Here is a 12510-nt window from a genome sequence, read left to right as displayed (position 1 = left end):
CCCGAAAGACGTGCTTGTTAGGTGAATTGGACAGTCTGAATTCTCCCTCGGTGTACCCGAACAGGCGCTGGAATGTGGCGACTAGGGGCTTTTCACTGTAACTTCACTGCAGTGTTAATGTAAGCCTACTTCTGACAATAATAAAGATTATCATTCTGCTGTATCTGCTAAACGTTTTGCTAACTCACTTTGTCATCGATGTCCTCTACGCGACCTACTTTTTTTATCTTTGTGTCATCAGCAACCATACATTCAGTCCCTTCATACAAGTCATTGATGCAGATTGTAAACAGATGCGCCCCAAGCCACTGATTGCTGATACAAAGAACAATAGAGCACAGCAACAGGCCCTTCGGCCCTCCAAGCCTGTACTGGTTATGATGCCAAAACCCTCAGCATTTCCTTGTGCCGTATCCCTCTCTACCCATCCTATCCATGTGTTTGTCAAGATGCCTTTTGAACGCCGTTAATGTATCTGCTTCCACAACCTCCCCTGGCAACGTGTTCCAGGCACTCACCACCCTCTGTGTAAAAAACCTGCCTTGCACATCTCCTTTGCCCTACGGACCTTAAACCTTTGCCCCCTGGTGACTGACCCCTCTACCCTGGGAAAGAGTGCCTGCCCATCCACTCTACCCATGCCCCTCATAATCTTGTAGACCTCTATCAGGTCGTCCCTCAACCTCCGTCTTTCTAATGAAAACAGTCCGAGTGTATTCAGCCTCTCCACTTAGCTAACACCCTCCATACCAGGCAACATCCTGGTAAACCTCTGCACCCTATCCAAAGCCTCCACATCCTTCTGGTAGTGAGGCGACCAGAATTGTGCGCAATATTCCAAGTGCGGCCTACCAAGGTTCTATAAAAGTGCAGCATGACTTGCCAGTTTTTATACTCTATGCCTCGCCCAATGAAGGCAAGCGTTCCGATGCACTTCACTTGGCAACCCGAAAATCATCCATTTATGCCTACTCTCCGTTTCCTGTTAGCTAACCAATCCTCTATCCATGCTGATATCATAGAACACAGAACATACAGTGCAGAAGGAGGCCATTCAGCCCATTGAGTCTGCACCGACCTACTTAAGCCCTCACTTCCACCCTATCCCCGTAACCCAATCACCCCTCCTAACCTTTTTGGTCATTAAGGGTAATTTAGCCATGGCCAATCCACCTAACCCGCACATCTTTGGACTGCGGGAGGAAGCTTGAGCACCCGGAGGAAACCCACGCACACACGGGGAGAACGTGCAGACTCCGCACAGACAGTGACCCAGCCGGGAATCGAACCTGGGACCCTGGCGCAGTGAAGCCACAGCGCTATCCACTTGTGCTATCGTGCTGCCCTAGAACCATAAAACCATAGAAACGTTACAGAACAGAAAGAGGCCATTCAACCCATCTTGTCCATGCCAGCCCAAGGACACCCAGGTACTCTTCCTAATCCCTCCCTCCTACACTCGGTCCATAGCCCTGTAGCTTCGAGCACTGAAGGTGCTGATCCAGGTACGTTTTAAAAGCCTTTAGGGCCTCTGCCTCCACCACCAACTCGGGCAGTGAATTCCAGGCTCCCACTACCCTGCGTAAAAAACATTCTTCCTCGTATCCCCTCTACACCTTCTGCCGCTTATCTTGAATCTATGTCCCCTGGTTCTAGAATTCTCTACCAGGGGAAACAATTTTATCCTGTCCACTCGATCTCTTTCCCTCATAATTTTGGACACTTCAAATCGAGTCACCCCCTCAGCCGCCTTTGCTCCAAGGAAAATAACCCCTCTCTATCCAATCTCTCCTCGTCTCTTCACTTCTCCAGCCCCGGCAACCTACCCCTACACCATTGTCGCCAGCACCCTTCTGGCCACTAATATCCCTCGGGGAAAGAAATCTGCCGGCCTCACCAGGTCTGACCTAGGTGGGACTCCAGACCCACAGCGATGTGGTTGACACTGAAATGGCCTTGGCGGGGGGGGGGGGGGGGGGGGGGGGGGGGGGGGGGGGGCAATTAGGAATGGGCAATAAATGCTGGCCCAACCAACATCCCATGAATGAATAAAACAAAAAGAGGATATAGATTTAAGAGAATTGGTGCAAGTTACTCAAGGAATGTGCTGCCTGAATGGGGGGATTGGGTGTGTATAATTTGGAAGGCTATAGTGGAACAACAGGGGTGGGGCTAATTGGATGGCTGTCTCACAGGGCCAGGGCTGGCAGGACGGGCTGAACGGCCTCTTTCAGCGCCGCACGATTCTACAATCCGAGCATGACGTTTTCAACATCAGTAGCCGATGAGGAAAAAGCATTTTGCAACGTTTACCGGCAGGCATCCTTATAAATCAGTCATCAGGGGTAGCACGGTGGCACAGTGGTTAGCACTGCTGCCTCACAGCACCGAGGTCCCGGGTTCGATCCCGGCTCTGGGTCACTGTCCGTGTGGAGTTTGCACATTCTCCCCGTGTCTGCGTGGGTTTCACCCCCACAACCCAAATATGCGCAGGGTGGGTGGATTGGCAGCGCTAAATTGCCCCTTAATTGCAAAAAAAATGAATTGGGTACTCTAAATTAAAAAAATAAAAAAATAAAAAAATCAGTCATCATGATCCGGAATGTTCTGTCTGAGAGCAGCTCCTCTGCCACATTGCCAGTGACGGTTCATCCCCTGAAAGCTTTACCTTGGCAGTTTTATTATTGGTCAGTGGTGGTTTGCCACTGCCTTCCACTCCCGGGGGGAGTGGCGTGGGGGGGGGGGGGGGGGGTGGGGGGGGGGGGGGGGGGGGCAGGGCGAGGAGGCAGGTCCCAAGTCTGCCTCATAGAATCGTGGAATCCCTACAGTGCAGAAGGAGTCAATTTGGCCCATCTAGTCTGTGCCGACCCTCTTCAAGAGCACCCTGCCCAGGTCCACTCCCCACCCTATCCCCGTAACCCCACCTAACCTGTACATCTTTGGACATAAAGGCGCAATTTTATCACAGCCAATCCACCTATCTTTTAATTTATAAATTTAGAGTACCCAATTAATTTTTTTCCAATTAAGGGACAATTTTAGCGTGGCCAATCCACCTACCCTGCACATCTTCGGTGTTGAGGGCGAAAACCACGCAAACACGGGGAGAACGTGCAAACTCTACACGGACAGTGATCCAGAGCCGGGAGCGAACCTGGGACCCCGGCGCCGTGAGACAGCAGTGCTAACCCACTGTGCCACCGTGCTGCCCTCTAATCCACCTATCCTGAGCATCTTTGGACTGTGGGGTGGAAACCGGAGCACCCGGATGAATCCCACTCAGACACGGGTAGAACGTGCAAATCCCATACAGACAGTCACCCGAGGCCAGTATCGAACCCAGGAACCTGGCGCTGTGAGAAAGTCGTGCTGACTACTGCGTCACCGTGCCACCTTATACCTCAGCCAGGACAGGAATCAAACGAATGCGCTGTTGGCAAGATCTCCAAGCATACGCTAGCCATCTCACCAGTGCACTAAGCAGCCCCAATAAATGGAGGATACTTGTGTTGAGGACACCGTGCGGACCTTCAAATCATTTGGTGTTCGATTTCCTCGTTTCGATTGACAACTTAAATAATCCCATGGTTAAAAACAAACACAGCTCCACATATTTGTAATCGCTCTTACACCATTTTGAGCATCGATCTCACTCCTAATAGAGTCACAGAGGTCTACAGCACAGAAAAGGCCCTTCGGCCCATCGCCGAATAAGTGTAAGTATTCTAATCCCATTTTCCAGCACTTGGCCCATAGCCTTGACATCGCAAGTGTACATCTAAATACTTCTTAAATGTTATGAGGGTCTCTGCCTCCACCACCCTTTCAGGCAGTGAGTTCCAGACTCCCACCACCCTCTGGGTGAAAGGATTTTCTTCACACCCCCTCTTAACCTCCTGCCCCTTCCCTTAAATCTATGCCCCCTGGCCATTGACCTCTCCACTCATTGATCCCTTCCCTAACGTCAGATTCAGTTTGACTGCTGAGTCTCGGGAATTTAACAATCGAAGCCGATTACACACACTTTCCAAATGACTGCGAAACAGGTTTTAACAGTTCCCATCTGCGAAACTTTCATCTTAATTTGTCAACTTTCTCTTGTCATTTCTACTGAGCCCTGTACCTAAACAGCACATCGCTACTTCAACAAAAGTCACTGTTGAGGGAAGACGCAAAATTGAATTCATTAACATCCTGCTTCAGTGTCTAAACGGGACAGCTTCTCTGCACTGGTCAGCTGAGTTTGAACATTATTTCGAAGACTTGATTCCTGCGCGCACTTCATTCCCAAAATCGACAGGGAACTTACTGAGCATGTCACAATCTCCGAGCCGCAGTCCAGGAAACGGGTGGTGACTGACCACGGGTATGATCCAGCCCGGTAACAGGTTTGGATCAGTGCAGTCCGATCGAGCCCGGCCTCTCCGAGAAGCAATCATTCACTGGAGAAATGGCACTGGCAGCGAGCAGAGCCGGTGGCTGCACGATTTGAAACACCAGCCAATTCAGGAACCCGCCCCTCTGGCAATCTCTGCCCCCGTCAGTTCCTGGAACCGATGCACTCTTCTGCCTTTTGTTTCAGAAGTGATGAAGCACATTTAACTCTTCCTTTGCAGTACCTATTCTGGCTGAACTCCTCTTGTAGTCCCCCCCCCCCCCCCCCCCCCCCCCCCCTGCAGGTGGAGGTGCCTGGGGCAATTGTAGGGCCTGATCGTCTTCAATGCGTATTTTATATCTCGGAGCTATGCAGAGATGACACTAGTTTCTATGTGTGAAACAGATTTGATTCACAGCGGGTTAAAACGTCCCTGCCACAGCTCATTCCTTCTACAAGATCTGAGAATCTTGTTCTCCTGAGGTGGCTCCCCCACCAACTCCAGGCTAGTAGAACCAAGCTTCCTGCTGGATTCTTCACGACTTTTCGGTTTGCTTGTCTACTTTCAGGCTTGGCGCTGTCCTACAATCTTTCTTTCTTCGGCAGTCGCTGGGGATCGAGGGTGACTTGCCTCCCACTCCATTTCGAAGGGTTCTCAGACATCTGGGCCGGGATGGTCCCGGAATCGGCGGGGCAGCCTGTACCGGCCCCAAAGAGCGGCGTGACCCACTCCGGCGTCGGGCTGCCCGGAGGTTGTTGGAATCCTCGGCACTTACTAGGCCGGCGCTGGAGGGGTTGGCGCCGAAGGGCTTCTGCCGGCCGCGCGAGGTGGCGCATGTGCAGGAGCGCCAGCGTGTTTCCTGCGCATGCGCAGAGGCTTTTTCTCCGCGCCGGCCATGCGAAGCCTTACACAGGCCGGCGCGGAGGGAAAGACTGCCCCCACGGCACAGGCCCGCCCGCAGATCGGTGGGCCCCGATCGCAGGCCAGGCCACCGTGGGGGCTCCCCCCGGGGCTGGATCTGCCCCCCCCCGAGGGCTCCGCGAGCCGCCCTCCAAGCCAGGCTCTGCCGGCACGGACCATGTCTAATCCACGCCGGCGGGACTGGCCGAAAACAGGCTCAGGGCCCGGAGAATTGCCGGGGGGGGGGGGAGGGGGGGGGGGTGCCGCTGCCAAAGCGTGAAAACCGGCGCCGGAGAATTCGACGGCCGGCGTCGGAGCGGTGGGGCGGGATTCAGACCGCCCCCCCCCCCCCCGGCGATTATCCCGCCCCTCATAAGCCCACTGCACCATTTAGAGCAGGGGTGGGCAAACTTTTCCGTGCAAGGGCCACATTCAGAAATTCATAATTCACAAAGGGCCGCATAGTATATTAAGTAAAATAATTATTTCACCCGGTTATGATTCTGGGCGCCTCATATAGAACAGAACAGCACAGAACAGGCCCTTCGGCCCTCGACGTTGTGCCGAGCAATGATCACCCTACTCAAGTCAACATATCCACCCTATACCAGTAAGTAACCCAACAGCCCCCCCCATTAACCTTAAAAAAAAAATTTTTTTTTAAAAAACAATTTAAAAATTTTTTTTTTTTTTTTTTAATGACTTGATGGGCCGCAGAAATACCTTTGGCGGGCCGCATGCGGCCCGCGGGCCGTAGTTTGCCCATCCCTGATTTAGAGACTCTACCACATGCGGGTCAGGTGGCGACCAAATCTCTCAATGCGTCCGGTCCCTTCGCGAATGAACCTGCTCCGTTCTGCTCAGTCACAAGCCAGGGTCTCTCATGAGTCGATGGGATATGTTTCAGGGATGCTTTGGGGATACCTGTCACCTGAGTCTTCACCCTTTAACCACGCTTTATTTTCCTGTCCCCTCCCTGCCTACCTTCTGCCCACGCATCGCCGCTTCCACACATTGACCACTCGAATCAGTAAAACCGGCTCTTGGAAACCCTACCCGAAGTCAACACCGCCACCCTAACCCCATAATCCAGTAACCCCACCCAACACTAAAGGCAATTTTGGAGACTAAGGGCAATTTAGCATGGCCAATCCACCTAACCTGCACATATTTGGACTGTGGGTGGAAACCGGAGCACCCGGAGGAAACCCACGCAGACACAAAAACCCACGCACAAATGTCCCCGTTATTGTACAGAAACATCGTCCGACAGAACTGCCCCGCAGCATGGTAGCACAGTGGTTAGCACCGTTGCTTCACAGCTCCAGGGTTCCAGGTTCGACTCCTGGCTTGGGTCACTGTCTGTGCGGAGTCTGCACGTTCTCCCCGTGTCCGCGTGGGTTTCTTCCGGGTGCTCCGGTTTCCTCCCACAGTCCAAAGATGGGCAGGTTAGGTGGATTGGCCGTGATAAATTGCCCCTTAGTGTCCAAAAATGTTAGGTGGGGTTACTGGGTTACAGGGATAGGGTGGAGGTGTGGGCTTGGGTGGGGTGCTCTTTCCAAGGGCCGGTGCAGACACGATGGGCCGAACGGCCTCCTTCTGTACTGTAAATTCAATTTCTATGAAGAGAATTCAATTCTCTTAGGGGTATGAGTCTCTGGAACTCTCTTCCTCAAAGGTGGTGGAATTAGGGTCTTTGAACATTTTTAAGGCATAGCTGGATAGATTCTCGATTAACAAGTGGGGGGTGGGGGGGTGGGGGGAAGGTTATCGGGGGGGGGGGCAGGAATGTGAGGTTCAGGTTACAATCAGATCAGCCAGGACCTTACTGAATGGTGGAGCAGGTTCAAGGGTCAGAGTGGCCCTCCTGCTCTTAATTCACCTTTTTGTTTGTTCGTGAGTTTTATTCACCTAATCGATGCCAACATCCCTCACCCTGACGAGCTCAAAATCCATTGTGAGAGAAATAGGCTTGAGTCTTCACTTGGTTAGCAGCCGACTCACCTCCGAGTCAAGAGGTGTAGGTTCAATTCCCACACCAGCTCCTACCAGAGTTGAAGCAGTAACTATGTCAAGATTAGATTGATAAGTGGGTTTTCCTTCGGTTCCGTAGAGTGCAGAAGGAGGCCATTCGGCCCATCGAGTCTGCACCGACCCTCTGAAAGAGCTTTCCACCCAAGCCCACTGCCCCGCCCTATCCCCATAACCCGACCTAACCTGCACGTCTTTGGACTGCTGGGGGAAACCGGAGCACCCGGGGGAAACCCCCGTGGACACGGGGGAGAACGCGCAGACTCCGTACAGACAGTCACCCAAGGCCGGAATTGAACCCGGGACCCTGGTTCTGTGAGGCAGCAGTGCTCAGCACCGTTCCACCGTGCAGCGCAGAAGGAAACAGGCAGTGAAGAGCCAACTATTTCACTGAAAGGCTTGTTTCCCCAGCCCCCCCCCGTGCAGTACTAAGGGACCACTGCACTGTCGGAGGTGCCATTTCTCAGATTAATGTCAAAGACCCCAAAGCTGTTGGGATCTTTTCCCCAAAGCTATTTGAACAAGAGCAAAGCCCCGGCCAACATTCACCCCTCAACCAAAAGACGAACTGGCCACTTACCTCAGTAACCTTTGCGGGATCTCGCTGTGCTCAAAATGGCCGCCGCGACGCCACAACCTCAGCGGCTGGGAGGCATTTTGGAAAGCCTGAGAGGGGCGAAAGTCGCCGTTGAAAACACCATGTTCGTTCTTCACAAAGGAAATCCCGCCGTGGACGGTCACCAATAGGGAACACAGAGGAATTGCTCACTCCCCTGACAGTGTCGCTACTGCTCTGACTCAGCCGAGTATCACTGAGCCAGAATGGAAAAGGAAACAGCTGTGAGCTTAGCACCATCAGGAGGAACTGTCTGCGAGAAACCGATTGCTGCAATTCCCCATTCCCAGTCAAAGTAACCCCCCCAGCTATTTGCATGGACGGGAAACGGTCTTGATAAAGCACGGCAGGGAAAAATGAATATGCAAAGACTGGCAGCGACGCCCGTGCCAAATCTACACAAAGGACCTCTTTTAAGGCGGCTCCTGCCTTGGGCCAATGTCAACCCGTGCCCCAGCGATGGGATAGGCTGCGGTTCAGAGTGCTCTCTGCTTCCGTTGTCTCTCCTGACACTGGGATCTTCGGTAATGGAGACTATTCAAAGTTGCGGAGTTTGGTGAATCAGGCAAATAACTGGGGCTGGATTCTCCGCACCCGCGTTCGGCGACGGGGCGGGGAATCTAGTTTCCCACGTGGAATCGGGCCCGGCGCCGGTTCCGCGATTCTCCGCCCTCCCCCCCGCGAAAAGCCCGGGGAGTACGCTGTTCACCACCTGAGGCCATTGACTGACACCCGCCCCACTATTCCCTGTCCCCAATCGGCCGAATTCCAGACGGCGTGGACCGCTCATGGTCCCACCGCCTGTGATACCCGCGTGGTGGTTGCGGACTCTGTCCACCGTCGGGGGAGGGCCGATCGGAGGGCTGGGGTTGGGGGGTGGGGGCTCATTCGGGACTATGGTTCTTTTCATGCAGGCGGTCCTTGTCGGGCGAGCGACTGACCGGGGGCACTATTCCTGCGGTCCAGGTCCGCGGTCTGAGTCTGCCGTGGAGCACGGAGCAGCCGCTGGAGGCCGCCGCCATGCGCCTGTACGGCCTCTGACCCGGAAGTGCAGGGGGCCGTATCGGCAGCTGGAGCTGGGAGCGTCAACCCAGGCGTAAAAGACCACAGTTTTCACAAGGGCGTGGGGACATAGTGCCAAAAACAGAGAATCCAGCCCCAGATCTTTCTTGACGAGGCCTGTTCTTGGTGAAGTAAAGAGTGTTAGGAAGAACAAGAATCACCCCTTGTCTCCAGACAATTATTGGATATGTTCAGGGAAAAAGGATACAATGTACAGCAAATCAGTCCTTAAACTCCTCCGTGCCTTTCTCAACAAGAGCTTTATATACAGGAACTGATATATGGATGGGATATTATGTGGTTTATTCTTTCACGGGATGTGCGTGTCGTGGCTGATCCGGCATCTATTGCACATCGCCGACTGCCCTTGACAAGGTAGCCATAGAATTTACGGTGCAGAAGGAGGCCATTCGGCCCATTGAGTCTCCGCAGGCACTTGGAAAGAGCACCCTACTTAAGCCCACACCTCCAACCTATGCCTCTAACCCAGTAACCCCACCTAACCTTTGGACACTAATTTTAGCGTGGCCAATCCACCTAACCTGCACATCTTTGGACTGTGGGAGGAAACCCACGCAGACACGGGGAGAAAATGCACCCTCCACACAGTCTCCCAAGGCCGGAATCGAACCAGGATCCCTGGTGCTGTGAGGCAGCAGCGCTAACCACTATCCCACCATGCAACCCCAATTGTATTGTCAATTGGGAGTCAGGATAGCTGTTGACTTGATGACCTTAGAACATAGAACATAGAACAGTACAGCACAGAACAGGCCCTTCGGCCCTCAATGTTGTGCCGAGCCATGATCACCTTCTGACCAGTCCATTGTGCAAAAGGCTTTAAAACATCTTTGAGGGTCAGAAAAAGGGTAATCGGGCTTTTTTTTTACCTCATTGAACTTTGTGGCAGCTTGCTGTGCTCAAAATGGCTGCCACGTGACTACCGCATGATAGCACAATGGTTAGCACTGTTGCTTCACAGCGCCAGGGTCCCAGGTTCGATTCCCGGCTTGGGTCGCTGTCTGTGCGGAGTCTGCACGTTCTCCCCCGTGTCTGCGCGGGTTTCCTCCGGGCGCTCCGGTTTCCTCCCACAAGTCCCGGAAAGACGTGCTTGTTGGGTGAATTGGACATTCTGAATTCCCCCTCCGTGTACCCGAACAGGCGCCGGAATGTGGCGACTGGGGAATTTTCACAGTAACTTCATTGCAGTGTTAATTTAAGTCTACTTGTGACACCAATAAACATTATTATGATTATCAATTGCTGCACTTAATTGGCTGTGTATAGCATGCATTTATTTAATTTAATTATAGACATTATTTCGGCTCAATGAAAAGGGGGGAGGGGCCCTCAATGGTGAGAAAAACTCCTTACAGAAAACTATCTTTCCAACGCAACCCACACTACCTCCAGCTGTCAGCTTTAAACCCGGAACAACCGATCGGAAATGTCATATAAATTGCTCTCTCTATTTTTAAGTGTAGGACCACCTGCATCCCCCGGCTCAGGGCATCACGAAAACTTCCTCATCTACAAACCACAAACATTAATCACTTCTCTTTTCCCTCTTTTCTTTTTCAAAGGTTCGGAGGAGTGCGAAAGGGCCAATTTCTTTCCCCGTTCTGACAGGTTAAAGCAACATGGTCCAGGCGCAACGCAAACAGTCGTCAGTCTTTTGTTTCGCCTCCTCCTCACGTTCTCTGCCCGAAGGCAAGTCCGACCCACAGCGCCATGACCTCCGCCACGGATAGATCCCGAATCCAACTCCGGCCAACACCGGGATCGAACCCCATGCTGCCTGGTCCTCACCAGCCCTCCGGCCAACTGTTGCTATGGCGACGGCCACTTTTACCTGCATGTTGTCGCCAAGGACAACGATGGTAGAGGCTCAATTTTCTTTCCATCATATCACGCGCCTGACCAGGAGTCTCTCCCGCTCTTACCGCCAGCCATTGGCGTGTTTGGAAGGATTTGCAAGTTGACACTCAACCTGAATTTGGCCCCTTTCTTGGCCATCAGGTCCTGGGGTGGGACTCGAACCAGGAGCTCAGAGCGTTAGTCACTACCCGGGAGAAAGTTTTACACACCCTCATTTATAGATGAAGGAAAGTTTTGTTACAGGGTGTAAGGAAGTGGATTGTTCTGGTAATCCGAGGAAGCTTGGGGTATCTCCTCTTTCGACTGGACGCTTTATAACCTCCCGGACAGAGCATTGGGCTACATTAGACATTTCTCGCTGGGCTGGCGGAACGCAGTCCAGAGACTGAGTGAGGTTCCCGTTCCTGTGTCCCCCTCCCCCCTTAGTCTCAACTCATCGAATGACCAATCAGCAGCCGCCCGGAAGCAAGTCGGCCAATTGGAGTTGTGTAGTGGGGTGGGGTAGGGGGTGCTCCACGCCCAATCGGGAGCCTAGCCCGGGACTTCGAGCGGCAGAGGGCCTTCTGTGCTCGGTGGGCACCGCAGGGGTCGGACTGCTTTACTCATCCCGGTTTTCACAATTTGATTTAATTTAAAAAAAATAAATTTAGAGTACCCAATTATTTTTTCCAACTAAGGGGCAATTCAGCGTGGCCAATCCACCTATCCTGCACATCTTAGGGTTGTGGGGGTGAAACCCACCAGATTGATGCAATTATGACAAGACGAGAGTAGAGTGTAATTGAGGCTTTATTACGCAGAGATGTGTAGCCTCCCGCAGCTGCTGCCGAAATGGCTGCAGCTCGGTGAGCACACATATTTATACTCCGCCTACTGGGCGGAGCCAGCAGGCAGGGATCTACCCTCATACCTGTAGTACAGGAGCCTTACCGTAATACACCTCATATGCGATATATATACAACAGTGGTGACTACCACACAGCCACAGGGAGAATGTGCAATCTCCACACGGACAGTGACCCAGGGCCAGGGTTTAATGTTCTTAAGTTTCCGTTCCTCTTAACATAAGAACAAGGAGCAGGAGTAGGCCATCTGGCCCCTCGAGCCTGCTCCGCTATTCAATGAGATCATGGCTGATCTTTTGTGGACTCAGCTCCACTTTCCGGCCCGAACACCAGATCCCTTAATCCCTTTATTCTTCAAAACACTATCTACTCTTTGTTCCCTTTGGGCTGTGCGGTGAGTTTGTTTTTTTTTAGGAGCGGCCCCTTTTAATTTATCCCTCAGTTAATTTCTGTTCTTCAATTTAGTTGGTGGACCCCAAAAAGCGTCAAGCGGCAGACGCCTCGACGCCACCAAAAGTTCAGTCACGGAGACAAATTTAAGAGCCTCTCAGCGGCTAATTGGTCATTTCAAAATGGTGGGCGGGTTCCCAGTTACCGCACCTGCCCGCCTTCCGTAATATCGGAGAGCGTCGTCTCGCTGACCCGACATCATCAGGTCGTGTGAGGGCTGGGTGGGGGTGTGGGTGGGGGAGGGGGAACCCAGGAGGAGTGCGGATGTCTGTTGGGGGGGGGGGGGGGGGGGGGGCTGGTGGCCTGCCCGATTCTCCGTCAAATCCAACCCTTTTGTGTTCACCAACATCAG

At 52.8% G+C, this 12510-nt stretch overlaps 1 protein-coding gene across 3 annotated transcripts in view; it reads right to left on the bottom strand.

Moving 5' to 3' along the window:
- LOC119956524 (cytohesin-3-like) overlaps positions 1 to 12510 on the bottom strand; it is a 76862-nt gene that overhangs the window by 31280 nt on the left and 33072 nt on the right. Inside the window, exon 1 of one of the 3 annotated variants that reach the window (XM_038783814.1) lies at positions 7888 to 8047. The exons of 1 other annotated variant lie outside the window; for it this stretch is intronic. Coding sequence is in view for 1 of the 2 variants with exons in the window: in XM_038783812.1 (XP_038639740.1) it covers positions 4310 to 4439 (130 nt within the window). In the remaining variant the exon portion in view is untranslated. Of the gene's footprint in view, positions 1 to 4309; positions 4487 to 7887; positions 8048 to 12510 lie in introns of those variants that run through there. One more of the 3 variants, XM_038783812.1, reaches the window with a different exon arrangement.

Source organism: Scyliorhinus canicula, chromosome 23 (assembly GCF_902713615.1).
Source record: "Scyliorhinus canicula chromosome 23, sScyCan1.1, whole genome shotgun sequence".
NCBI lineage: Eukaryota > Metazoa > Chordata > Chondrichthyes > Carcharhiniformes > Scyliorhinidae > Scyliorhinus > Scyliorhinus canicula.
Note: the sequence above shows the minus strand (reverse complement) of the source record. Positions and strands in the feature narration are given on the sequence as shown.